At 46.3% G+C, this 27,740-nt stretch overlaps 1 protein-coding gene and 2 pseudogenes across 1 annotated transcript; 1 reads left to right on the top strand and 2 right to left on the bottom strand.

The window, feature by feature from the left end:
* Positions 1–8,840: 8,840 nt before the first annotated feature.
* Positions 8,841–10,958, bottom strand: LOC111530636 (annotated as a pseudogene).
* A 6,844-nt stretch (positions 10,959–17,802) lies between these two features.
* On the top strand, positions 17,803–21,218 carry LOC113220389 (CCR4-NOT transcription complex subunit 3-like). The gene is made up of 4 exons (XM_026449369.1): positions 17,803–18,173; positions 18,369–18,543; positions 19,270–19,395; positions 20,878–21,218. The coding sequence occupies exons 1-4, from the start codon at positions 17,803–17,805 to the stop codon at positions 20,974–20,976; spliced, it is 771 nt and encodes a 256-aa protein (XP_026305154.1). The 3' UTR covers positions 20,977–21,218.
* Positions 21,219–21,675: 457 nt separating this feature from the next.
* Positions 21,676–24,620, bottom strand: LOC111530635 (annotated as a pseudogene).
* Between the last annotated feature and the right edge of the window lie 3,120 nt (positions 24,621–27,740).

Raw genomic sequence — 27,740 nt, 5'->3', positions numbered from 1 at the left:
TTTTTTTTTTTTTTTTTTTGCATTTCCACCTTTCAGCATGACCCTATTTACAGGGAAAAATGCAGTTTCCACATTGTTGGTTATCAAAATAAGCGTTGACAACCATTCCCTCAATGTTTACGGTTTGTTTTAATTGCTTCCTGTCATACCAAATGCATCTACCAAATGGATTTTAACAACTGGCCTCAAGACATGGGCGTGCTGCATTGAAAGTTAAATAGGACAGCTTGACTACTGAATCCTGAGGTTCATTCGTTTGTTTATTCTTTCAGCCAGAAAAACTACTGCCCCAGGCACTATACAGGAATGAACAAGTCTGCCTGCCTTTACAAAGCACGCTATCTGCTCAATGGGATGATACAAAAAGTGTGTGTGTGTGTGTGTGTGTGTGTGTGTGTAGCTGGTACCCAGCTGGAGTGCTGAGTCCATTTTGCAAAAATAGGCAGAAATATATATAAAGGAGTTATTTTTCTGTCCAGCAATATTGGGCAGTGGAACTTTGCCAGAAGTCAGTACTTCAGGTAACTGAGGATAATCATTCTTAAGAACCAATTTAAAAATTGTAAAAGAATGTTTGCTGGGAATCACTCTAAAATATAGTACTTACTTCTCTGCCTTCCTTTCATTTGGTCATGATGACCCTTGACTACAGTTGCTTTAATACAGGGAGTCAGGGGCCTGGGAGGTTTTATTTACTTGTGTATTTATTGTATGTCACAGTTTCATCCTTATTGCTGTGTGATTTGGGGCCGTTAACCTTGCTAATTGTGCTTCATCTGTAAAAGGAGGGGGTGGACTTCAGTAGAAGTTCTTTAAAGGCCTATTCTAGCTTTGATGTTTGTTGCTTACGTTGTGCCATCAGTAAAGTCTCAGTGCCTTGACACCATGGAAGGAAGTGTGCCCCCTTGGGAAATGCCCATAGTATGTGAGGACTCGGGACCTTTGCTAGGATCAAGGCTGTGCTTGTTAGAATTGTGTCCAAGGTACCTGCAGACATGTTCTGAGGGAGGCTGTGCAAAGCTCTTGAAGGTTTCCAGGTCATGAACTTGTCAGCCTCTGTGAACTTGTCAGGATGCTCACAGGCTTCTTTTTGTTTTGTTTCTCTCTTGCTCCTATTTATTTATTTGGCTTGTTTCTGCTTTCAGTCATAGACTGGAAAATTGAGGTCACTTTAAACCTTATCTCTAGATAAATGGAGTATAACTACACATATACACCTTCCAATTGTGCTATTCAGAGGCAGAGGGAAATTTTTCCTACTGTGCATCTCTAAATTTCCAGAACAATGGCACAGAATACATTCCACTTTTCTGTTCATCAATTAAATTGGCTTCTTCTCTGAAACTGCTATCAAGGAATTCAGCAAACATTTAGTAAGTAGGCACCTTCTCTACTCCAGCCCTGGGAGAGCTGCTGAAAATAGAGAGATGAAAAGCCTGATCCCTAACAGGGCAAAGTTCCCTGGTATGTGCAGCTCACTGGCATAATGTCATGACACAGCCCTGCATGATGCACTGGTCTCACCACACTCTCTCATGGGTTTGTCATTCAGATGCATTTTTATGTTTTGCCCCAGATAAAGACCTAAAAAGTGCAAGTGAAATTCCGCTGTTCTGTTAAAATAGAAAACACATTTGATGTTGCCTATATTTATGCCTTCTCCACATATTTGATCATTAAAGGGTCATTGTTATTTGCTGTCATAACAATATGATGTAATACATGATTATTGTGGAAATCTTGGAAAATAAAGAAAACTTGGAAAAGGGGAATAAAAATCTGCATGAGTTGCTCCACTTATAGGCAACTACTGCCAACATTCTGGCCTATTTCCTTCAGGTCTGTATTCTTACTTACTGACACTTTGCCAGGCACTGTGCTAGTGACACTGTAATGAATGACTACATCCTCCCCTCAGAGCTCACAGCTTAGAGACCTTGTGTTAAGTGTGATGACCTGGAAGTACAAAAAGAAAGTAGGAGGGACTTGACCTCGGGGCACTTCCATGGACTCTGGGTTTATGAAAGGGTTTCCAGAGGGAGAGGCATTTAAGTTGAGACCTCATAGCACTTCCATGGACTCTGAGTTTAGGGAAGGGTTTCCAGAGGGAGAGATATTTAAGTTAAGACCTAAAGAATCAGGGGAAGTTGTCCAGGAGATGGGAAGGATGGCAATGGGGGGAAGGCATAAGTGAAACATGGCTTTGGGGTGACTGGAGGGCAGAGAGCTGAGGCCTCTAGGAGGAGGAGTGATAAGAGATGGTGCTGCGGAAGTAAGCCAGGCCCCAGGCAGGGAGCTTATCAACCCAGTTATTACTATTCTGTAGCAACAACTTTGGGTCCTGAGTCTTTCTGGCTTTATTTCATTTTAGATTCTGCACTTAATATCATAGCATAATCTTGTTTTATATTAATGTAAATTATTTTAATGGATATATAATATTCCCCCAATGGATGAGGCATCATTGACTTAACTGTGCTCCTTTTGTTGAAGATGAATCTACCAAGAATTTAAAACAAAAAATAGCCTCTTTTTTTTTTTTTTTTTGCTTCACATTCCACTTCCCTTGTGGTTCTCCATGGTCTCCAGGTAATAGTAAAACTGGAACATTCTAAGCAAGATAGATACATTCATGTTCTTTTACCCCAAATCAGAATTTGGACCATCAACCAGAATCCACTGCTTCAGGACTCCTGGCGGCAGCTGTTAAATTCCCTTCCAGAAGCAGAATCAACACAGCTTTCATTTCTTCCTCTAAGCGGCCCACTCCTGCATCCAAAGAAACATCAAGGGCACAGAACCTGTTTCTAGGTAGTACCAAATCCCCTCTTCCTTCCAAGACCCCACTGGTCTCCCCCTCCTCCCCCTCCTCTAAAAAAACTAGGATCAGAATCGGTTGACAAAATATCAACCTTTTATTAAAGAAAACACTTTAGAAGAAAGAATCATTGCAGACAAAATCGTGTATGATGAAACACACTCTTTCATCCCTCTTAACCCAGGAAAGTTATGAGCACTCATTCATACTTTCATTCCTTGGCTTATTCAACAAGTACTTATTTGGTGTTAGGCCACCCTCTGAGTATAGAGTAAGGGCCAAAACCAACCTGGCTGCTGCCTTGCAGACCCTACAGCTGAGAAAAGAGTCTGACATTCCACAAATAAACATATCAAGTATTTTATGACCTACGGTGGTAGGTGGTGCTATGAAGGTAAACAGATGTGAAGGAAAAAGCATAGCAAATCTAAGGAATTGGAAGGAGGCTGTGGCTGTGCACAATGAGGGCATAGGAGAATGTTGTCAAATGAGCAAAAGAAGTTTTCTCATTTTTTTTCCTCTTTCTCCTTAACATAGCCATAGAAAGTCTTGTGGGAGATGGAGTATATCTGCCCATTTGGAAACCAAAAGCTCATCTTCAGATTGGGAGCGCTTGGCAGTGGGGCAAGGGAACACTTCCTGTCACCTTCGATTCCTTCAGCCTCCTATTTCCTTTGGTCTTTGAGGCCCTCAGGGCCAGTAACCTGGTTATGAAGGCAGCTCTCGAGAAAATTAAAATACTAAAAGCAAACATGAATGAAGAAATTCTGTTTATGTAGGTGCCATTTATGTACAGCTCATTGATTTCCCTTCTGTTGGTTGTTCTTAAAAAGTATCTTATAAAGATAGAATGTTTTTGTGAGCACAGTTGTTAATATTAATGTTATATTTCTATTAGTTCATTCTCATGCTGCTGTAAGGACAGGCCAGAGACAAACCCAGGTAATTTATAAAGAAAAGAGGTTTAATTGACTCACAGTTCTGCATGGCTGGGGAAGCCCCAGGAAACTTGCAGTCCTGGCAGAATACACCTCTTCATAAGGCAGCAGGAGAGGGAAGAAGGCATCTCTTCACAGGACAGCAGGAGAGAGAATGAGAGCCAAGTGAAGGAGGAAGCCCGTTATAAAACCGTTGGATCTCATGAGAATTCGATTACTATCATGAGAAAAGCATCAGGGTAAGTGCCCCCATGATTCAATTACCTCCTACTGGGTCCCTCCCATGACATGTGGGGATTATGGGATTACAATTCAAGATGAGATTTGGATGGGGACACAAAGCTAAACCATATCAATATCCAACACCCACAGATTCTCAGAGAAGTAAGATTACCCTTAGACTACGTTATTGATGTACTCTGCCTAACCAAATCAGTTGGAACTCTTTCGGTTACAAGTGACAGAAAACCCAACTCAAGTTGGATTAAACAAAGAGGGAATTTTCTGGCTCATGTGACTCGATAGTCCTGGGCTAGGGTTAAGTGTCAGGCGCAATGTAATGTGGGGGTTAAACAATATTATTAGTACTCAGCACAGCTCTGTTCTTCCCATGTGTTGACTTTGTTCTCAGATAGTATCTCCCTTTGGGGTCAGAAGGCAGCTGCTGCATCTCAGCTTAAAATCATGTAGTGAAAAGGGAGCTGAATACAACTAGTGCCCACCCTGGGAGCTGGGATGTGAGGGGTGGAAGGAAATCCATCCAGTGCATATGGCTGACGGTGAGGGAGGCATGGACCCTGAAAAAAATGCAAGGTATTAAACTTTTCTTTTTTAGAAGAAAGATAAATCCTCTAACAGTCCTGTCCCCTAAAAAAAATCACTATATCTCAAACTTAACTTTTGATAGGACCCACTTATGTTACTTGATAGAAGAGAAACTCAGAGAATGGGCCTTTGTTACTTTCTCAGGAAGCCAAGTTACAAGTTGAAGGTGGACATCCTCCTTTCTTTTTATACCATTTATTTTCAACCTAACAGAATTTCCTTGAAATATTGTGATATTTGCTGGGCACCCTTACCCAGCTACCTGTACCAATCCAGACTTACCGCATTTTTATGGATCTTCTATCATTTCATTGAGACTGGGAGGAAGGGACATGTCATCCTAAAAACTGAGTCTACCGTTTTTCACTCATTCAACTTTGAAACACACCTTGTTTTGCTGTTTGCAGTTGTGAGGGAGTGAGAAATGTAACATTTTTTGCAAAATGTTTCAAATACTGGAGACGCAGTAACATCCCATTTCTGGCAACCCCTAGGGGAAAGGAGGAAGCAGTAATGAGCAAAACCCTCCTGGGGAAAAGAGCACAGGGGATGAAGTGTGAGTGGTTACTCCTCAGTGACGCAGGGTCCGAGCAAGTCAGGGCTTCTGAGGGAGGCTGCTGCCAAGGGCTCTGACTTGCCTGCCCCATGGGCCAAGGCTTGCCTTAGCCACAATATTTTACTATGCCCAGACAAAAAGGAAATTCATCAACAGAGAGCATGTCAAGTGTATGGCCACTGCCAAGAATGAGAGCCAGAATCTCCCAGTCAGGCTTCTCCTTGACCTTTCAGCTTTCATGAGGGTGGAGCCAAGCCAGGTGAACCAACCTGAGCACCTCTGTGTACAAGCCTGTGGTTTGCTTGGGAAAGTGAGTGCTTGCAAGGGCTGCTTATGGCTCCTCAGCCTGAATGAGGATGTCCATTGTAACAGAGCTGTGTGTATGCTGTGAGTCTGCCCATCCAAGTTTGCAGGCAGAAGATATGCATGCCTTCTTTGGAGGGTGTGGAGGCTGGATGTGGCTTTCTCCAAACTGTTTTACTTTATTTTTTCCTGTGATGTCCATCCAGCCAGTCTGCATAGCATCTGCCTTTTCCGGTCAAGAGGTTTGCCGGAGAAGATACTAAGGGAACACATAACGAGGGCAGAGCCACACAGTATCACTTACAGCTTAAGGACAGTCAGCACCTCTGGGCTTAGACTAGATAGAACCCATTTACATGATACAACAGAAGAGAAACTCATGGAATAGAAGGTCTTTGCTACTTTCTCAGGAAGTTGAGCATCTTCCTTTCCTTTTGTGCCAAATTCAACTTAATTTATGAATTTGACTGGGCCTGACCCCTTACCATACCTTGCCCACTTTCAGGCAGACCATGCACCAACATGGGGAGGTAGGCACTGGAATACAGAAATGTTTGCTAAGGCCATTTGATGTGCAGGAACATCCAAAGGATAAGCTTGGGGCCCTGATTCCTTTGCTAACTAGGTGGGTGGCATTGGGTGACTTTCTTTCTCTCTATGGGCCACATTCTCTTCAATAGTAAAATAGGTAATAGTCAGAATGATTTTCATGGCCTTGTATAATTCTCACATTAAGATAGGACAGTGCATAAAAATTCAGTTACCTCAATCACCATTCTAAGAGGAAACAGGAAAATGTGGCACCATTGTAAGTTCTCTTTCTCCCCCTAGGACCATTGCACAACGCTAGAAGTGATGTCTGCCCCCCATGATAGAGTGAGCACCTCCCTGATGGGGCTGGGCATGGCATGGGGCTGCACATCAGCACGGAGGCCTGGGCTCCCTTTGTACTGGCAAAACACCCGAGCTTCACTTGGATTCAGGGACCATCCCTAACCTGTCACTATGTGGGAGGTACCACATGGAAGACACAGAGATATAGAAAATACAGTCTCCACCCTCAGGATTTCTAGCTAATCTGAGCTTCTTCTAGTTACTCAATGCTTCTCCTTTTTCTTGTTTACTTCTAAACTTTGTACATGCTGTGGCCTCAGCCTGAAATGCTCTCTTTGTTGCCCTGTTACTAGGACTGCTGTATACAGCTGTGGAAATGTCATGCTACGTAATTCTAGGCCTATTTACATAAACGTATATGATGCCCTCAGAAATGTGCAGTGTATAACTTATACAACTGCACAGCAGGGCTCCAACTGCCACCTCCACCCCATTTCCCCTATCTGGGTGTAGCTCATACTCATCTCAGTTTTCAGCTTAGTCATTACATTTCCTTTCCTTCTGACCATCTTCCTTTCTTCCTTCTCTCCCTCTTTCTTCCTGTCTCTCACATTTATTGACCACCTACTTTGTGCCAGGACCTGTGCTAGGAGCTGGGTATACAACCATAACAAAAGAGAGTCCCTGCTCTTGTGAAACATTTATATTGTTCTTCCTCCAAGAAGCCTTCCCTGACTGCACCATAATTGTATCAGGTGCCTGTTGACTGACCAATGAACAGCTCTCACCTGGGGACCTTGTGCCCTAGAATGTAGGGCCTCTGGTGTGAAGGAAATCTGAGGGTAGAAGGGGCTGGGGGAGGCTGAGCTGGAGCTCCATTCCTTCTAGTTTTCTGTCCTCAGGAGTGCCCTGGGACATTTATGAACCTCATTAGTAAAGCAGCAATAAATGTGGGACCCAGAGCATGGCTTCTTCCTGCCAGGGAGGCCACAAAGTTCCAGAACGTCCCAGGGATGCATGGGGCACAACCCAAGCCTGCCTCCTGGGGCTGCAAAACAATCCCTGAAGAGTCCTCTCCAGAGGAGGGTGCAGTCACCTGCAAGGAGGCAGTTGAGCTGAAGGTGTTCTCCAGGAGGCTTAAAATTGCCGGGCTCCTTCTACAAATGCCTTCCCAACACTGTTTAGGGTGGTGAATGCCAGGAAACTAATGAATCTGAGCTTAGTGAATTAATTGTTGATGAAATAATGTGAATAGTGTGCTTCCTGTTCATCAATCTCTACAGAAATTAATTAGCCCCACTTGGCAGCAAGCAGGATTGAATTTTAAACTTAATTTACGAATTTGGAGAAACTATCTATGGGAAGTCTTGCCTGGAGGACCTTCCGTGGCTGCTTCATGTCCCAACAGGCCTTGCCTTTCATAGAAGACATGATTGCTTTAAGAGGGTCCCAACCAGAGACAGGGACGATGGAGGAGGAAAGAGGGGAAGGTAGGACTGAACACAGGCTTTGATTGTGAGGCTCCAGCCAGACCCACGCTTCCTCCTGCCTTCCTGCCTCAACTCTCCCCGGTGGACCCCTCACCAGATGAAGGTCTGTTAGCTGAGCTAGGGGATGATGACTCAGAGCAACGGGGCTGACTTTCAGGCAAGGCCTGAATTTGGTTTTAATTTTGCTGTGCTGTGTGCATGAACTAAAATTGCAGGATGATGAGAAAGAAAAATACATCTAATAAGAAGTGTATTTTTTGGACTTTTTTTTAGTTCAATGTGATTTTATTTAAAAATGTGTATAGCTGAAGGAGGGATATGATCTTCTTGTTAAATGAAACCAATTTTCACAGTATGTATTTGGCCATTTTAGCTTTGTAGTGAATAGTAACAGAAAAGGAAGTTTCTGTTCAAGATCCTCACTCCAGCACTCAGCCAGCTGCTTGGCAAGATGACACATTTCCTGGTCTGAGGCTCAGAGCCAATCCTCTCACCCAAGTGGAACACCAATTCTCCTCCAGGCATACACACACACACATCTTATTTTCACTACTCTACACAGGGCCCTGAGAATCCTTAATTTTAAAGTTGGGCAAAACATGAAAGGATTCCTTAACTCATTGTGTGCGACAAATCCAACTACCTTTTAACTCTTAACAATCGCAAGTATAAAATACTTGAAATTTACAAGATGCTCCATTTAATGGAACAACTCAAATGCTAAAAAATTAGGTCAAGTAACATGCTTTAATATTTTTAAATGTTACTTAAAACTTATTGAGACAAGATAGCAGCACATTCTTGGTATTATAAACTCCTACTGATGACTGCTACTTGATGGTCAAAAACATTGAAAACAGAGAAGAAACCATACTGGATACAACAATGTCTGCAGGGAATGTCATGTTTTACATTTTGTTAACTGAAATTAAACCTGACAAAAAACCAAAGATCTACAAACCGACACCCATGTCATTTTAAATGATGAGGTAGATTGTTTCCTATGCAGTAAAGTGAAGACAACAAAAAAATTCCATACAACTTCCAAATCCTCTTTAAAAAAACGTTTGGGTTATAGTCACTTTCACAAACAAGACATTCATAAACTGTAAGATGGAGAGGTCATACTCAGGCAGGTTCTGTACTTGATGTGTTACTTGGAGATTCAATAATCAGTCTTGGGTCAATCAACTCTCTCCAAAATACAGTGATCTTGCTCTCCTGTGTCACAGTGTACTCCACTATCTCAGTTCCATTTTCATTGTGATAAACCAAATCAAATTTCCCAGGTTCTCTCAAGGCAGGTAAGGATGAAAGAATTTCTATATCTACTTGCTGGATCTCTGGATTGTGACTTAATATTCTTCCTTCCTTGTAATCAGAGACATCAGGAGGGTAACTGGATGTTAGTTCCAAAAGGTTAAATGCAATCTTTTCTCCAACTTGAGGGGCAGCTGCTAACAGTGATAACTGACTATAGTCCTTCTTGTGTGTCTCTACCAGATTCTGGATAATAGCAGATGAATTTGTTACCATGTCATTTAATTGCTGTCACCTCTGGTTGTCTGGCTTCTATTTTCAACACAGGAAACAGGATGCCCTCATCCTCAACCTCTCCCCAGCATGCCCCGTCCCTTAGCTCTTTTCCAAGAAAAAAGTTTCTCTCCTCTACCCCATCTTCTTCCTAAATTAGTGGGGAGAGACACACTGGGAGAAGGACCAGGAGCTTGTCCGCCACCATTTGAGCCAGAACACCTCCATCCAGGAGCACCTGCAGTCTGTGATGACAGCCCTGGGACTGGACAACCTCTTCCTGCAAAAAGGCCTACTGTCTTTAAGAAACCCACAGCACACTCCGGGGTGCTCGATGACATTGGTCATCTGACTGTGAACTAGAGTCTGAACTAGAAGATGTTGTTCCGGAGGTCTTGCCCTTGCTGGGGGTATGGCTAAAGCCAGGTGTTTTTTTTGTTTTTGTTTTTGTTTTTTTTTTTGAGACGGAGTCTCGCCCTGTCGCCCAGGTTGGAGTGCAGGGGCGCGATCTCGGCTCACTGCAACCTCCGCCTCCCGGGCTCACGCCATTATCCTGCCTCAGCCTCCCGAGCAGCTGGGACTACAGGCGCCCGCCACTACGCCGGGCTAATTTTTTTTTTTTTTTTTTTGTATTTTTAGTAGAGACGGGGTTTCACCGCGTTCGCCACAATGGTCTGGATCTCCTGACCTCGTGATCCGCCTGCCTCAGCCTCCCAAAGTGCTGGGATTACAGGCGTGAGCCACCACGCCCAGCCTAAAGCCAGGTTTTCTACCAGTTTGTCTGCAGTTGTATTTTTGGTAGAGGGTCCTTCCTTTGATAACTCAGTTGGTAATTTCTCTGAGGAATTTCTGGCCTCCAACGTGACTTTGCTGGGACCATCACTATAGATTCATCACAAGACTCAGACTCCTAGGGGGAACTGGGACTCTCTTTTGGGCAAATGCTTACAATACCTTTCCTTTTGGCTTTAACAAGGCTGTTTCTAGCAGAACTTTTTGGAGATCTACATCTCCGATTGGCCCAGTCTTTTACTGCCTGTATTTTAGGAGACTTGGGATTCTTGGCCTTTTTTTTTATATTCACATTTCTCCTTTTTCTTTGGGGATTTTCTTTTGGTCTCTTCATTATCACCCATGGTGCCACAGGTTTTCTTTTTTCTTTCTTTTTTTTTTTTTTTTTTTTTTACTCACAGTTTTATCTGTGACAGCTTCTGGTTCCAGATCCAAGACCTTCTCATTATTGTTATTGTTCTCTTGCCTCTTCTAATGCTTCTTTGAATATTTGTAATCTGGTTCAGTTTCTTCATCCTCCTCTAACTGAAATGCCCCTTCTTTGCTTTTCTAAGAGATAAATTAGTGTCCCGATACTGATGACTACGGGATTCTCAGCGGCTCCTCTCTCTTCTAATTTAACGCTGAGGCAGTCGTTGTCTCTCACCAGGCACGCGCTCTTGGTGGCGGGCAGGAGGCCCCCCCTCCAGATAGAGGCTTAGGAGGGCCCCAGAACTGAAGCCGAAACGCTGGTGGATGAGACTAACGAGATCTGTGATGACTCGGCATCTGTTCAAGTCGACCAGAAGCCAGAAGGCCGTACAGTGCGGGGTAACTGTCGGTGGATAATCAGATTGAAACCGTAGCCTAACGATCTCAGAAGCTGCCATCTTGCTTGGTGCTCAGCGGAAGTCCAGATATATTTTGGACTATTTTTAAATTGAGTTTGGGGGCCGGGGGCATCTTCTTGAGTCTGGAGAGACTAATTTGAGGAATCTGCTCCAATGGGGCATGAATTAGAGCCTTGATCCTATATGCCCCTGAGTGGAACCCAGAACAGCTGCTGGCTTTCGTGAGTGAGCAGTCAGCCCTTGTCACCATGCAGGTCAGGCTCTCTGATTGGAGCTAGTATGTTCAGGAATCCCAATCAGATATCTCTGCTGGGCAGTCAAAAATCCTGTGTAGGCAGGGTGTGGTGCCTCATGCCTGTAATCCCAGCACTTTAGAAGGCCAAAGCAGGTGGATCACCTGAGGTCAGGGGTTCGAGACCAGCTTGGCCAACGTGGTGAAACCCCATCTCTACTGAAAATACAAAAATTAGCCGGGCGTGGTGGCAGGTGCCTGTAATCCCAGCTACTCAGGGGGGCTGAGGCAGGAGAATGGCTTGAACCCAGGAGGTGGAGGTTACAGTGAGGTGAGATCGTGCCATCGCACTCCAGCTTGGGGAACAAGAGTGAGACTTCATCTCAAAAAAAAAAAATCCTCTGTAGACCACCACTAAGCAGTGACCCCAACCTCTCCAGTCTTGGCTTATGTGATAGAGTGTGTGAATGCCTATCTGTGTGGTGTACATGCTTTTTTTTTTTTTTTTTGATGGGATCTCACTCTGTCCCACAGGCTGGGATGCATTGGCATAATTATGGCTCATTATGGCTCATTACAGCCTCAACCTCCAACCTCTCAGGTTGAGGCAATCCTCTCACTTCAGCCTCCTGAAAAACTAGGGCCACAGGGACGTGCCACCACGCCCTGCTAATTTTCAAATTGCTACGTTGCCCAAGCTTGCTATGTTGCCCAAGCTGGTCTTGAACTCCTGAGCCCAAGCAATTCTCCCACCTTGGCCTCCTGACATGCTGAGGTTACAGGCATAAGCCACTCCACCCAGCTGGCACATGCTTTTTTATGTCCCAAAAACGTTCGTTTTATCATGGCAAGTCTGTGAACCACTGAGTGAAGATAGGAGGGAAAGGTGTAATGGAATGTGTTCTAATCTAACCAAAAAGTTCTCACCAGCCTCAAGAGTCAGGAAAGGACTAGAGCCCCTGTGTTCCTACTACTTAGAATCATTTCCAATACTTAGAATTATTCAGTAATTCAACCATTCATTAAGGCTTGAGGATACAGCAGGGAATGTGCCCGTGAAGCTTAGAGTTATTATGAACACAGACATAAGCTTTCAGTTCTGGTTTCCTATTCTATTAAAACTTAGGCACACATATCCCTGATTCTAAAAAATTTTTAAAGGTAACACCCCCACAAAACCAATAAATACTAGATAATGGGATAGATACTGGAAAGAGAACAGGCTGTAGGGATAGGCTGGCTCTTCCCCTTACTAGCTATGTGACCTTGGACAATTTATTTAACCTGTTCTTTGGCAAAATGTTCTTTTTTTTTTTTTTTTTTTAATTTGTGATATTATTACCAGCTCACTCAGGCTGTGTCTGCCCTTTGTTTACCTTTGTTCTCAAACTGCCAAATATATAATTCCACGGTTCTTTCAGGTAGCTTCGTGGGAGAAAGTAGATTGCATAAACAAAGGTGTGCATAGCGACGACTCGAGTTGGAATGGATAGGAAAGCTTTTGATGTGCTAAGGGAACCAAAGCATGGTCTTCCTTCAGCCCAACTTCCCAGCTAAATTGATAAGTCACTGTTCTGTAACAAATGTCCTTTACTTTCTACCCTACCCTCACCCCCATTCCCATGCCTTTACCCAATCAGGGTCTGTGGCCTGAAGCTCCATTCCCTGCCTTCTCAGATGAAAAGGCTGTCAGGCCCAGCTCACATACTACCTCACCTCCGTGAGGGCTGCCTCTATGGTATTCTTTAGAGGTAATTTCGTTCTCCTTTCTGGCACTACATCACTCTTGAAATGCAACCATTTGCATACTATCTCACCTACAAATTGCAAAGTCCTCAGGAGAAAGACTGTGCGTTCTTAATCTTCTTTGTCCTCCATTGTCTTAACACTGAAGAAGGACTCTGTCTTGTTTGTTCTGTCTACATCACCCTGGGAATACTTGAGAATAAATTATTGTTTACAGAATATGATGAAATTTAATGACAGAGGTCTTAATGTTAAGTCTGATTGTGCTGAATATGTAAACATTGTTCTTGACCGAAAGCAAACAAGCAGAGCGATTCTCTTTAGTGCCCTATCGCCCAGAAATGTGACTTGGTACTGTTTTTCTGTCTTTCCTCCCTCCTTCCTTATTCTTTCTGCTGTTTACATATTACCCCAGCATGGATAATGGAGACCAAGACTTGACAATAAGAGCCCAGAGACCAGGGTTCAAATCGCAGCTCTGCCCCTTACTAGCTGAGTGATCCTGCACAAGCCATTGAATTTGCGTGGGCTTCAGTTTTTGAACTGTAAATAAGGACATCTGGTTGCCTATCTCCAGAATTGCTGTGAAAGTTAAGTGAGATGGTATACACATGAGTACTTTAAAATGGTGCAGTGTTTTCACCATGTAAACATCATTGAGCTGTACAGTTAAAACACGGATGTATATTTTAGTGAAAAAAAATTTTTTTTTTTTTTTTTTTTTTTGAGACGGAGTCTCACTCTGTCACCCAGCCTGGAGTGCAGTGGTGTGATCTCGGCTCACTGCAAGCCCCACTTCCTGGGTTCATGCCATTCTCCTGCCTCAGCCTCCCGAGTAACTGGGACTACAGGCACCCACCACCACGCCAGGCTAAATTTTGTATTTTTTTTTTTTTAGTAGAGATGGGGTTTCATCGTGTTAGCCAGATGACCTCGATCTCCTGACCTCATGATCCACCACCTCAGCCTCCCAAAGTGCTGGAATTATAGGCATGAGCCACACGCCCGGCCAGTGAAAGTTTCTTTATAGCAGTTTGTTCAGACAATTTCAATTGCGTGGCTATTAAACTGATTGCTGAAGAAAAAGGTGAAAGAATGATGTCAAGTTAGCTTTAAGTCATTAATACAGTGTTGAATAGATACTGAGCTTATATGGGAACTAGCCAGTTCACTGTACTGAGACAGCTCCACATTTTGTTCATTATTACTTCCTAAATCTCAGTGTTTTAATTTTACCCTATTCAAATACAATAGAACTGCCTTTTGGTAATCTGGGAACTTGTATTTGAAGTCAAATTTAGGAGCTCTTTGTGGAAAAGTACATGATAGAGTAAAGGATGATTTATTAGGTTACTCATGAATTTTGTCTTTAAAATACTGCCTGGGATAGACAAGCCATTATAATTGTTTGGTTTTGTTTGTTTACTGCTCTAGACTCAGTGCTTTGCACAGTGCCTGAAAAGCTGTCCTCATTTACTTGAGAACTAATGGGTACCCAGGACCCAGGACTCTCAGTGTTAAAGCCGGGAAAGTCCCGGGCAAACTAAGATGGTTGGCACATGGAGATGCTGATATATTTGTGAAAGGAAAGGAGGGAGGAAGCAAGGAAGGCAATTAATTGGTAAATAAATTTTGGTACTATAGAACCCTCCTTTCCTTGAAATTTTCTAGAACTATATGTCATATATGCCTATTTTAAACGTTTTGGTATTCATGTTTAAAAGCCACTATACTGCACTTTAAACACCATTATCTGGTAAAATGCCCTTCAATGAAATGGTTACTGTTTGGCAAATATTCCATGGCTAGGACCACAGGCAGATGTAAAGATGTGGAAGCTACACACTTTAGACCCAATTGTCCCAATTCTTTTCTCCTGACTTAAGGATTTAATTACTTAAAAAAAAAAAGATTTATAAACCAGAGCGAAGATACCCATGGAGACTGTACTGTATCCATGGACAATTAAATTCTAAATGCTGAGTTTGGGGTTTGATGTTCTCCTGGTTAAAGGCATGTAGGGCTGGAAAAGACCTCAGAAACCCCTCCAGCCCCTTCTGTTACCAAATGGTAAAGTGAGTCCAGGGTGGGCCAGTGCTGGCCCAGGTCTCCTTGGCAAGTTGGTGGAAAGCCTGGACTAGAATGATCCTCTGCTTTTCTCTGTAGGGTGCATGCCACATCTTTCTTCGATTTTCACTGCATTTGTCCTCCTTGCCTTCAGCCTATGAGCACTTTGGATCAAATTATGAAATCACTTGTCAGATTTGAGGATTTCCTGTGCTTCAACGGCATGCACACCTATTTCTATTTCAAAACTAGTTGTGCCTACCTGACCCAGCCTCCTAAAAACTCTCCAAAAAATTGGGTACTGTACAGGTCTAATGAGGGTGCCTGAGAATAAACAATATAAAAGCATTTTATCCATTAATCTCCAAGTGGGTTTCTACTCCTCATTTGAGGGTAAACATTGATGAATGGGGTCCTACAAATGGGCTTCCCTCTGAATGTGTGACTTTGATATGACTGTGAAGAAGAGCAAGTGAAAGTGGAGTGAATATACAGAACAGAGGTGAGAACAAAGCCCAATAGCACAAAGATTAACACAGCAAAACCAAGTCTCAAGACAAAAAGATGATAAGCTCAAAATTACAAGATGACTAATGAAGTACTGGACACCACTGTTATGGACTGAAAGTGTGTGTCCCCCTAAAATGTATTATGTTGAAGCCCTAAGCAGCAGTGTGTATTTGGAGATGGGGCTTTGGGGAGGTAATTAGGTTTAGATGAGGTCATGAGGGTGGGACCCCAAAGATGGAATTAGTGTCCTCAGAAGATAATGAAGAGAGGCCAGAGCACCCTCTACCATTTGAGAACACAATGAGAAGTGTCTGGCTGCAAGCTAGGAAAACAGCCAAACTTTGATCTTGGACTTTCTAGTTTTCAACACTGTAAGAAAATAAACTTTGTTGTTGAAGCCAATCCACCTGTGGTATTTTCTTATGGCAGTGCAAGCAGACTGATACAGCCATATACACAATTCTTCCAACACCCTGGCCTCTTAGCTCCTTGACTTCTTATTCCCTGTGACCCTGCATTCCATCCTACCTAATCACCCACTGCTATCTAAATCACCTGGACCAGGGACTCTCCACCTTCACTGCCCATAAGATTCACCCAGAAAGTCTAAAACTCAACACCTGGACATCACCACAGCCCATTGGAATCACAGTATTTCACAGGGTAGAGCCTGTTATTTAAAAGTTCCCTGGGTGATTCCAGTGTGTGGCTACAATTGAAAACCACTGCAAACACACTCAAGCAAGTTCAAATCAATGAAATGACAACCTAATATAAAATTAGGCAAAGAAGCCAGCATGGTGACTCACACCTGTAACCCCAGCAATTTGGGAAGCTGAGGGAAGAGGATCACTTGAGTCCAGGTGTTCGAGACCACCCTGGGCAACATAGTCTAATTCCATCTCTACAAAAAATACAAAAATTAGCCAAATGTGGCATTGTGCACCTGTAGCCCCAGCTAATTACACTCAGCCAAGTGAGGCTGAGGTGAGAGGATCACCTGAGCCTGGGAGGACGAGGCTGCAGTGAGCTCTGATCTCACCACTGCACTCCAGTCTGGGCAACAGAGCAAGACCCTGTCTCAAAAAATAAAAATAAATTTAAAATTGAAAATAAGCAAAGAAAATAAACAATCAATTTATAGAAGAAATGCAAATGGTTAATAAATGTGTGGGGAAATGTTCATGTTTACCTTCGATACTGATCAGGGAAATGTAACATTAAAAATATATTTTTTAAATATTTCTTACATAATATATATATTATAAATATATTTAATATATTGTGCCATTTTAATAATGCAAAAGCCTAGTAAATGTAGAAAGTTCAATAATTGTGGTATGTCCGCATAATGAAAAATTATTCAGCTACTGATAGAAGGAAGTATAATTGTATGTATTGACATGGAAATAAATATATCTATACATAAGTGTATGATATGAGGAATAAAACAAATCACAGAACAATGTCTGGTATAATCTTTCTTTTTTTATTTTTTTAGAGACGGGGGTCTCACTATGTTGCCCAGGCTAAACTCGAACTCTTGGGCTCAAGCAATCCTCCTGCCTCAGCCTCCTGAGTAGCTGGGACTACAGGGACATACTATCAAGCCCAGCTAATCTCATTCTTGTTTAACAAAATGCTCTCATTACATGCAGAGAGACACATAGATTTATACAAGCATAGAAGACTGTCTTAAAAATCCTTTAACAGTAATTACTTTTAGAGAGTTGGAAAAGAAAGTGGGGACTTTCACATTTTGCATTGTATTTTGTGACTGTTTTTACAATAAACAAGCATATGCTAGTTTTGTAGTGTAAACAGTCTGCTGTGAGCTCAAAGGGAGGCTTTACAAAGAAAAGCTTTCTGTGCCAGAGGTTGGGGCCATTTCAGGGCCATCTTTTTACCATCATTTACACTTAAAAAAAATCTTTCAGGAAATCTCACAGATAAGAAAATTTTGGGAAAGGTGTTGTTTCCTCCAGATTCCTTTTTAGAATTCTCCTCATTTGGAAAAGACTGCTGAACAGGTGATTTGTTCCTGGTACAGGAATTCCCAACCTGGATATTTTGCCATTGATGTTTCTGCTATGGGGATGTGAGGAGAGTCCTCCATTGCTAAAGATTGAGGAGGAAAATAAGACTGTAAATGTGTCATAAACTGGGAAGAAACGTAGGAATGCCACAGAGCTGGAGACTGATGTTCAAAGCATAAGGTCTCTGTCAGAAAAAATAAGGAGACTGGGCACGGTGGCTCACGCCTGTAATCCCAGCACTTTGGGAGGCCCAGGCAGTTAGATCAGGTCCACACCGAGCTCCTGGAAGTCCATGGCGGAACAGGCAGCCATCAGCTCTGGCATTGAGGACCCTGTGCCAACGCTGCACCTGACTGAGCAAGGTGAGGAATACAGGATGGTGGGGAAGCAGTGGGCCAAAGAGGACGGGCTGGCCCCTGACCCATCCTCACCACTGAGGGGCCAGACCCCCACCTCTCCCCACAGACATCATCCTGAGCAGCACATCAGCACCTCCGGCCTCAGCTCACCACCCCTGCAGCTGTCAGAGGTGCACATACCTCTGTCGTTGGGTGTCTGTCCGCTGGGCCCTGTGCCCCTCACCAAGAAGCAGCTCTACCAGCAGGCCATGGAAGAGGCCGCCTGGCACCACATGCCCCACCCCTCTGACTCTGAGCGTATCTGGTGAGGGCCATAGGGAAGGGGGGTGGGCTGGGGCTTGAGTCTTAGCAAGGAGGCAGTGGCTAAACCTGTGAGGCTGTGGGTAGAGCGCCAGGCCCCTGACTTGGGCTCTCCAATGAAGGTCAGCACCGCCCTGGGTCTTTCTGTACCACTTCCCCCATGGGGATGCGGTTCTGAGCACCCTTTTGATCAGGGCAGGACTAGTAGGCAGCTGGCACTGACTTTCCTGTTGCTCCCACAGGCAGTACCTCCCCCGGAACCCCTGTCCGACGCCCCCTACCACCACCAGATGCAACTCCCACACTCGGACACTGTGGAGTTCTGCCAGCGCCTGTCGACCGAGACACTCTTCTTCATCTTCTACTATCTGGAGGTACAGCAGGGCCCCCGGGGCAGCCTCGGGCCCCCCAGCTTCACCACCACCACCGCCGTCCTCCCTCGGGCTGGAGGGGTGAGGTGGGTGCCCCACTGCAACCCCTGGGACCGCACCCCCTCCCTATTCCCAGTCCTGGCCCCCTGGCCCCCCCCCCACCAATTCAACCATCCTAGTTCCCGCTTCCAGCCCAAAGGTGTTAGAACTGCTCGGCTTGAGAGAAAAGCCGGTCCACTGTGGCTCACCCCAGCCCTGCTTCCAATAGCTTACTGGCTAACCCATGGGGCACCCCCACAGCCCTGCTCCAGCAGCCCTTCAGTCTAGGCCGACCCCACTCCACTCATCGGCACATTCTCAGGCCTCCCTGGAGGCCACTGGGGAACTGTCCAACCTCCTCCCAACCCCAGTGAGTCATGAGTGACCTCCACCCTCATCCCCACTTGGGAAATTTTCTAAATTGCCTCCTCTCTCAGCTCTCATCACAAATTAGTTTTTCTTCCTTCTCAAAGCTTCTCTGAAAGCAATTTTCACCTCCTGTCTCATTTTCCTTCTCCTGACCAGCATTGGTGTGTTCTGTGTTCCCAGCCCCATCTCCAACAGGATTGTCCAGCCCAACTGTGGTCTGTGGCGGGGGCCAGCGTTCAGCCCTGACGTCCTGCCCCGTCCCCCTGGCTTCCCAACCAGTTTGGGGGCCCCTGATCCCCCTCTCCACTGTTCCTCCCCCAGGGCACTAAGGCACAGTATCTAGCAGCCAAGGCCCTAAAGAAGCAGTTGTGGCGATTCCACACCAAGTACATGATGTGGTTCCAGAGGCACGAGGAGCCCAAGACCATCACTGACCAGTTCGAGCAGGTGAGGGCCCCGCCCCCTCTCTTCCCGCTGCTAGGGTTAGGGTAGAGTCCCCAGGCTCCAGGCAGCCCCTGCTGGCCTCTGCGCCCTCGCCTCCACCTTTCAGCCGGCGCAGTCCCTCAGCCTGACCATGTTCTCCTCCCTCGGGCTGTCTGCTCAGCCTGGAACACTGCCCTCTCATCCTCCACTTGGCCAGCTCCTAGGCCTCCTGTGGGTCTTAGCCCAAATGTCCCTTCCTCAAAGACACCTTCCTGGCGCCACCCAGCCTGGTGCCTCCCCCTTGCAGTGCTGGGCACACTCGCTTGGGTGTGGGATTTTCCCGGTATGTCTCCCTGTACCAGGCTGTGGGCTCTGCTGCCCAGGGACCTCGATGGCCCCCCTTTCAGCTCCAGGTCCCAGCACCCAGCAAGGCAGGGGCTCAGTGGGCAAGCTATTTTTTTTAGTGGGCTTCTCAAGTTTTAATACTGGGAAATTCCTGCTTCTTGCAAACACTCTGGAGCCAGCCTACCCGGGTTTGAGCCCAGTCTAGCTGGGTGACTCTGGGCAAGTCACTCGAACCTCTGTGTCTCAATTTCCTTATCTGTAAAAATGGGGGGAAGAAGACCTACCTAATGCAGTTGTTATGAAGATTAAATGAGTTAATAACATGTAAGTACTTAATGGTGACTGCTACATAGTCAGTGTCATGGATTTTTTTTTTTTTTCCAAATTACTTCCAGTTGGTGTGTTCTACAGTGACATTTTTATCCCACCAAATACTTCCCTGAAGCCGAGCCCCTTCATGGGGATGAAGTATTACAAGGTCCTTGTCCTCAGAGAACTCAGTCCCCTTTCCTAGTTCTCCCAGGTTACCATCTTTGAAGCATTTAAGACATTCAGTCTGAACCCAGCTCCTCTCCCACTGTGTCCTCAGACATTAACTACAAACTTCCTGTCCTTTCCTGGTTTGGTCCAAAACCATCCTCCAAGTTAGTACATTTCAGGCCATCCAGTCATTCAGAAATTCCCACACCACTGCCGTCACCAATAAAATGTCCCTGCAGAGTGCTTGGATTTAGACTCTGAACCTGTTCCATTCTCTAGAACAAGGGTGACAGTACCCGCTGCCTGGAGGTCTTTGTGAAGATTAAACGCTAGGCTGTGCATCCTGTACTCACATGTGAGAGGTGCTCAAAAGCCACAGCCCTCGAGAAAACGAAGGCTGTGCACTCACACCTGGGGCTGGGGCTGGGGCTGGGGCCCCGCTCTGGCAGCTGGCTTCGGTGGAACCTCTGCGGCCCCCTCCGCTTCCTCCTCGCTGAAGTGGCATGATAACATTTCCTACCCAAGAAGAACCTTGTGAGGGTGGAATGAGAGTGTGTGTGCAGGGCAGTTGGCCTGGTGCCTGACACACCTACAGCCCTAAGAACTGTCCCCTTTGTCGGTCTGGCCCAGATCCCAGACCACCTCCTCGTCCACTCACTGACCACCTTCTCCCCCGGCCAGGGCACCTACATCTACTTTGGCTACGAGAAGTGGGGCCAGTGGAAGAAGGAAGGCTTCACCTTTGAGTATCGCTACCTGGAGGACCAGGACCTCCAGTGACACCGGCCCCTCCCTCTACCCACCCCCTTCCCCCTGCATGCTGATCCTCCTGCCCAGGTGAGGGCCCTGCCCTGGAAGACTGGAGGGAGGCCCCAGGCCACGGGGCATCCTCCTCTCCCAGGAAGCAGGGAGGGGGCCGGGAGGTTTTCTTCTCAGCCCTACCCTGGGGGCCCGGGGGCAAGGGCTGCCCCCTCCTCCCCTCCCCAGTGAGGGACATTTTTTGGTAAACCTATTTTCATTTTGGAAAATATTTATTAATTAATAAATAGTTTTATATGACGGCTGGCAGCAGTGGCCTCTCCTGTACCCCCCTCAGGAGTCAATGAGAAAAGTGAGGGTCCTGCTGCCGGGGTCAGAAGTGAAAACTAAGGAAGTTTGGACACAAGCATCTGTGCCATTAGCCATCAAAACGAGGGTGTCTTCTCATCACACAGCCTCTGGAAACCTGCACTATGTGCCTGAGAATGCGAGTGAAAAGGGCCAACAGTGTTAGGAAAATAGGCTTGATACCACAGCACCCCGGGAAAGGGTGGCAGGACCCCTAGGGCTTCCTGGACCACATGTTGAGAACCACTTCACCCAGCCAGCCCTTCACCGAGTCCCTGGTTGTCCTCACCAGAGACCCTGCAGTGCCCATGCTGGGCTGCTGCCCAGCCCTGAAAGTCTGGGCCCTGGTCTGCCCAGGAGGGGTCTTCCTTCTTACTCCTTGGGTCGTTGCTTCTCAGACCCCTCCTTTTTTTTCTTTCTGCTGCAATTGCCTTCACCGCTGTGCTGTCTCTTCTTCCCCAGATGCTTCTGCATCTCCCGCAGAGGGTCCAGACGGCTCTTGATCTTCTCATCTGGGGCTGGGCCAGGCGGGGGGCCCCCTCACTCTAGGGGTAGCTGGTACCAAGGGGGTTGAGTCTATGCCTCTGCTGCACTCTGGCCCAGGTATGTCAGGATGCCCAGAGCTTTCTCTTGCCTCTCCTGAGGGGGCCAGGAAATACAAGAGATGGGATATAATCTTTCAAGGTGTCAGATGTGTCTCCCAGACATAGGAATCTAAGCAAACAGGTACTTAAGGCTTGTCATGAACCAGTTGTACCAGGTGCTGGGGATGGAAGACACCAACAGAGGCCAAATTCCCCCTGGGGGGTCAGTGGCTGGTACAGTAACAGCAGGGGAAGCAGGGGACAAGTGGAGCCACTTGAGTGTTCAAAGGCAGGCATCTTTGCAGAGAGACTTGAAGAGAAGTCTGAAGGGATCAAGCAAAGCAGAGGAGCCATGGGTGGGGTCAGCAAGTCCAGAGACAGCAGGTGAGTGACAAGAGCTCATATACCTGTGTTTTTTGAGATGCAGTCTCGCTCTATTGCCCAGGCTCGAGTGCAGTGGCACCATCTCGGCTCACTGCAACCTCTGCCTCCCAGGTTCAAGCAATCCTCCTGCCTCAGCCACCCTAGTAGCTGGGATTACAGACACGCACCACCATGCCCGGCTAATTTTTGTATTTTTAGTAGAGACGGGGTTTTGCCATGTTTGGCCAGGCTGGTCTTGAACTCCTGACCTCAGGTGATGCATCCACCTTGGCCTCCCAATGATCTGGGATTACAGGTGTGAGCCACCGTGCACGACCACTGATGTACTTTTTACACTTGATCTTAGCCAAAAGGTAAAAGGTGACTGATTCGCTTATTTTTTTTTTTTGAGATGGGGTCTCACTCTGTCACCCGGGCTGGAATGCAGTGGCGCAATCTCAGCTCACTGCAACTTCCACCTCCCGGGTCAAGTGATTCTCCTGCTTCAGCTTCCAAGTAGCTGGGATTACAGGTGTGCACCACCACACTTGGCTTATTTTTTTGTATTTTTAGAGATACCATGTTGACCAGGCTGGTCTTGAACTCCTGACCTCAGGTGATCCACCCGCTTCAGCCTCCCAAAGTGCTGGCATTACAGGCATGAGCCACAGCTGGCTGATTTACATTTTAAAAAGCCCATCAGGTTTCAGACCCCTCCAGTTTGGAGAACTGAGTAGTTTGCCTAGCAGCTGGGGACCTCCAGCATCTACCTCCAAGCCCTTGGGTGCCCAGATGGCAACACTTCTTAAGTGTCATGCTTTGGTATGGTTCTAAATTCTGTGTGTTCGTTCTCGTTTGACCTTGATCACAAGCAGTGGCTAAAGCGCCCTCTCCCCCCAACTCGATTCATGGTTCCTCTAATGAAGTGGGTGAGGCCAGCTTACTTTCTCCTGTCGCTTTTCTTCCTCGTACTCTTTATTGCCTCTGATCACTCCTTTGCCTTCCTCCAGCAGCTCCTGAAACAGGTCCACAGGGCCAGAACTTGGGGCTCCCGCCTCTGCTGCTTCAAGCTCAGGCAGTGAGTTCTGATGTCTGGCTTTCTTTCGTAGGAATTCTGTATGGGCCTGGGGAGAAAGTTATAGGCAGGGCATTCAGAACCTAGAGGTAATTCAAGAATTGTGAGTCTGGTGCCCACCATAGAAAATGGCAGTCCAAGGTGCTGGGTTTATAAGAAAGGGAGCACTAGAAGCCTAAAAGAGGCACCTGTCCTAGCTGGGGGTGAGGGTAGGCAGATGAGGCAACGCCTGGGTTTTGTAAACTGCCTTTCAAATAGTAAACCACGGGTCATCAAGGATGGCTGGGAGGAGGTCCCTGGCCTAAACCAAAGGGGTTCCTAACCTCAAGTGAGACAATTAAAACAGCCATAAAGGTAGACCAAACTGCATTAGGCCAGACGATCTGAATTCTAGCCATGGCTCCAAGTCACTACTCCAAGTCGACTGCTGAAGCCCTGTCCCCCGCCTTCAGGACGCGGATTTCAAACAGCACTCAGCAGCCTATTGAGATTCTAAAAACCCAGACTACCTCCCACCTACTGTGGAGGATCAGACTAGCTAAGGAACTAAAAATTGGGTGTACATCAAACAGATTTAAGGAGCCATACAGAAAGCCCGAGTTTGTGTGTACATGTCTAGGGGGCGGTGCAGGAAAGGGCTCGCCCGATGGCGTGGAGCCTGGCTGTCCCCCTCTCCTTAAATGTGCCTTCCCCTCACTGAATCCATCTCACTTCGTGCAACGGCGATGACAGTGCCCCTCCAAGAACGAACAGTGCCTACTGGGGATTCCACAAGTCAGGCGCTCTGCATGTAGTTAGCATACAATAGGTGCTCGATAAATACGCTGTGCAGGCAAACTAAAAAGTGATCCGAATTTCCTTGAACTGTCCAAGCGCTCATGTATTCATTAAATGTTTTTAAGTTTCTCTTTTGTGCTAGACACTGTTCCAGCCATGTGAAATACATCAGTGGGGGGAAACTAAGACGAAAGCGAAATCAAGAGAGGTTTCGTGGAAGTGGGCACAAAGTTTGTAGAGCAACGTCCTCGAAAACGGGATCGGCGCCTGGTCCCCAATTTCACACGGGGCACACTGAGCCTGCGCAACGCCTGCGCTTCTGGCCCCCAACCGCGGCGCGTGCGCGCTGGGCTCCGGAGGTCTGCCCGGCTGGCTTCCGAGCTTACCTCTTGCTGAGCCAGCAGTACCCTCCGCTCACGCTCCTTCTCCTCCTCCTGGGCCTGGGCCTGGTCACGCCGAACGCGGGCGACATTGTCCTTGTTCCGGACGTGCCAGCTCTTCTTGGGCAAGATATTCATGGCTTCGTAGCTGTCCAGGGACTGGCACGCCCGCCTCTTTGCACTTCCTATTGGCGAGAGGATGTCCCCCTTCCTCTTGTCCCTACTTCGACCACAGATTGGTTCCGAATTAGTTGGCACGGCCCCCTGGCCTGTAACGACAGGTGATTGGCTCCCTCCCCCAAGTCCCCCTGCAGAATGTTGTTATCTAAATTAGTGGTTCTTTAGTGTACATTACAATCACCTAGATGATTTGCTTCTGGGCCCTTCTCCAGGGTTTCTGATTCAGTAAATCAGGTCGGGGCTAGAATTTGCATTTCTGAGAAGTTCCCAGAGCATGCTGATGCTGCTGTACCAGGGATGACAGTTTGGAAACCCCTGTTCTAACCATTTTATCTTCAGGAAAGTTCTGTTGGATAGTAGCGTGTATCCAACTATTTTCCTATTGTATATCTAGGGAAAGAAGAAGGCTGGGTGCCGTGGTTCACGCCTGTAATCCCAGCACTTTGGGAGGCTGAGGTGGGCAGATTACTTGAGCCCAGGAGTTGGAGATCAACCTGGCCAACGTAGTAAAACCCAGTCTCTATAAAAATACAAAAATTAGCTGGATGTGGTGGCACATAACTGTAGTCCTAGCTACCTTAGCTACGTGGAGGGATGAGGCAGGAGGATAAGTTGAACACAGCAGGTAGAGGCTGCAGTGAGCTGTGATTGTGCCACCGTGCTCTAGCCTGGGTGACAGAGTGAGACCCAGTGTCACAAAAGGAAAAACAAAACAATACTTTCACGTCTACCTAGGGGGAGAGCCAAGACTAAAGCAAGTTTTGACTTCTGACTATTTCAGTGCAATAGATTGGTGAGAAAGCTCCTGTAAATTTTTTGAGAAGCATTTGCCTAAGGATTATGTGCCAGTTTGGTTCATCTTTGTGTGTGTATGTGTGTGTGTGTGTGTGTGTGTGTTTTAATTGCTATAAATGAATACTTGAGATTGTATAATTTATATGGAAAAGAATTTTATTTTGGCTCAGGTCCTGCAGACTGTACAGTAAGCATGGTGCTCGCATTTGCTTTAGGTGAGGCCTCAGGGAGCTTACAATCATAGTGGAAGAAGGGGATGTCACAATTCACACGGCAAGAGAAGGAGGGAGACAGGGTAGGTGTCACACTCTTAAACAATCAGATCTCTCCTGAACCACCAGCATGATAATTCACTGATCACCAAGCATTAAGCCATTTATGAGGGATCCACCGCCATAATCCAAACACCTCCCACCAGACCTCACCTCTGGGGTGACAGAGTGAGACCCCATCTGAAAACAAAACAGTCAACAACCAGAGTGAATGTGGAGATAGGAAGGGGTGATAGCCTGTAGACTACTCTTTTTTTTTTTTTTTTTTTGAGATGGAGTCTGGCTCTGTGGCCCAGGCTGGAGTGCAGTGGCCGGATCTCAGCTCACTGCAAGCTCCGCCTCCCGGGTTTACGCTATTCTCCTGCCTCAGCCTCCCGAGTAGCTGGGACTACAGGCGCCCGCCACCTTGCCCGACTAGTTTTTTGTATTTTTTAGTAGCGACGGGGTTTCACGTGTAGACTACTCTTGAAATGTTTTGCTGGAAGGCCAGATGTGGGTCAGTAGCTTGAGGCAGATGCAAGATTTAGGAAGGGGTTTTGTTTCTTTGTTACTAAAGATGGAAAATATAGAGGATGTTTGTAAACTGATGGTAGTGACCTAGTAAGAAAACTGCAGTACAAGGCCGGATGCCGGTGGCTCATGCCGGTAATCCCAGCACTTTGGGAGGCCGAGGCAGGCGGATCACCTGAGGTCAGGAGTTTGAGACCAACCTGGCCAACATGGTGAAACCCTGTCTCTATCAAGCAATACAAAAATTAGCTGGGCATGCTGGCAGGCGCCTGTAATCTCAGCTACTCGGGAGGTTGAGGCACAAGATTACCTTGAACCCAGGAGGCAGAGGTTACAGTGAGCCAAGATCATGCCACTGCACTCCTGCCTGGGTGACAGAGCAAGACTCAGTCTTAAAAAAAAAAAAAAAAAATAAAAGGAGAGGAAAAAGAGAAAGAAAACTGCAGGACAAAAGTATTTGAGAGGCTGCGAGAAGACCAGGCTGGAGTGCAGTGGCGGATCTCAGCTCACTGCAAGCTCCGCCTCCCGGGTTTACGCTATTCTCCTGCCTCAGCCTCCCGAGTAGCTGGGACTACAGGCACCCGCCACCTTGCCCGACTGTTGGCCCAGTTAGTGTTTAATAGGAACTGGGATACTTCCTCTTTGGAGGGGAGGGAAGAGATTATGTAGGTTCCAATTCACGCAGATCTGAGAATCTGATAGTGGGGGAACTAAAAGTAGTTCCTATCTGGTTAGTTGTATTTTCTGAGTAAAATATCAGCTGGATAAAAGGGAAGATGTTGTTTGTTTGTTTATTTATTTATTAGTTTTGAGACGGTGTCTTGCTCTCTCGCCCAGGCTGGAGTGCAGTGGCACAAAAGGGAGTATGTTATACTTCAGTTGAAGCACGCTCATAGGCCCCAATACAATGTATTTTGATTAAAGCTCTGAAATTTTACAGTTAAGTTCCCTTTTTTCTTTTTGTCTTTCCTTGCCTTTATTTTTGTTTTGTTTTGGCGTTGGCGGGGGTGGGGGTGGGGGTTGGGGGCGGAGATATAGGGTCTTCCTCTGTCTCCCAGTCTGGAGTGCGATGGTGTAATCTCGGCTCACTGCAACTTCCACCTCCCGGGTTCAGGCAATTCTTCTGCTTCAGTCTCCTCCCCAGTAGCTGGGATTACAGGTGTGCACCACCACTCCTGGCTAATATTTTTTTGTATAAAGTAACTTTTTCTCTCATCAGGCAGCCTTCATTTCAGACATCCCTGAGATGTGTCTAACAGAACACATCCAGGGTTTTGTGAAACTGACTTAGAACATGCTAATATTCCAAGCAACATTAGAAGGCTTTCCCTCTGATTATTTTTCTGCTTTCAGCTGAATAGCAAACTTGAGAGACGTATTCAGATGTCTTGCCACATGAAAGGGAACGTTATGAGTGTGATTGAATGAAAACTGCACTATAAAATGAAACCATCATTAGAACTGAAGAGAAAATGCAGGTGGTTTGAGGAGTGGTAAATTA

The sequence above is a fragment of the Piliocolobus tephrosceles genome, unplaced genomic scaffold (genome assembly GCF_002776525.5).
Source record: "Piliocolobus tephrosceles isolate RC106 unplaced genomic scaffold, ASM277652v3 unscaffolded_1060, whole genome shotgun sequence".
NCBI lineage: Eukaryota > Metazoa > Chordata > Mammalia > Primates > Cercopithecidae > Piliocolobus > Piliocolobus tephrosceles.
Note: the sequence above shows the minus strand (reverse complement) of the source record. Positions and strands in the feature narration are given on the sequence as shown.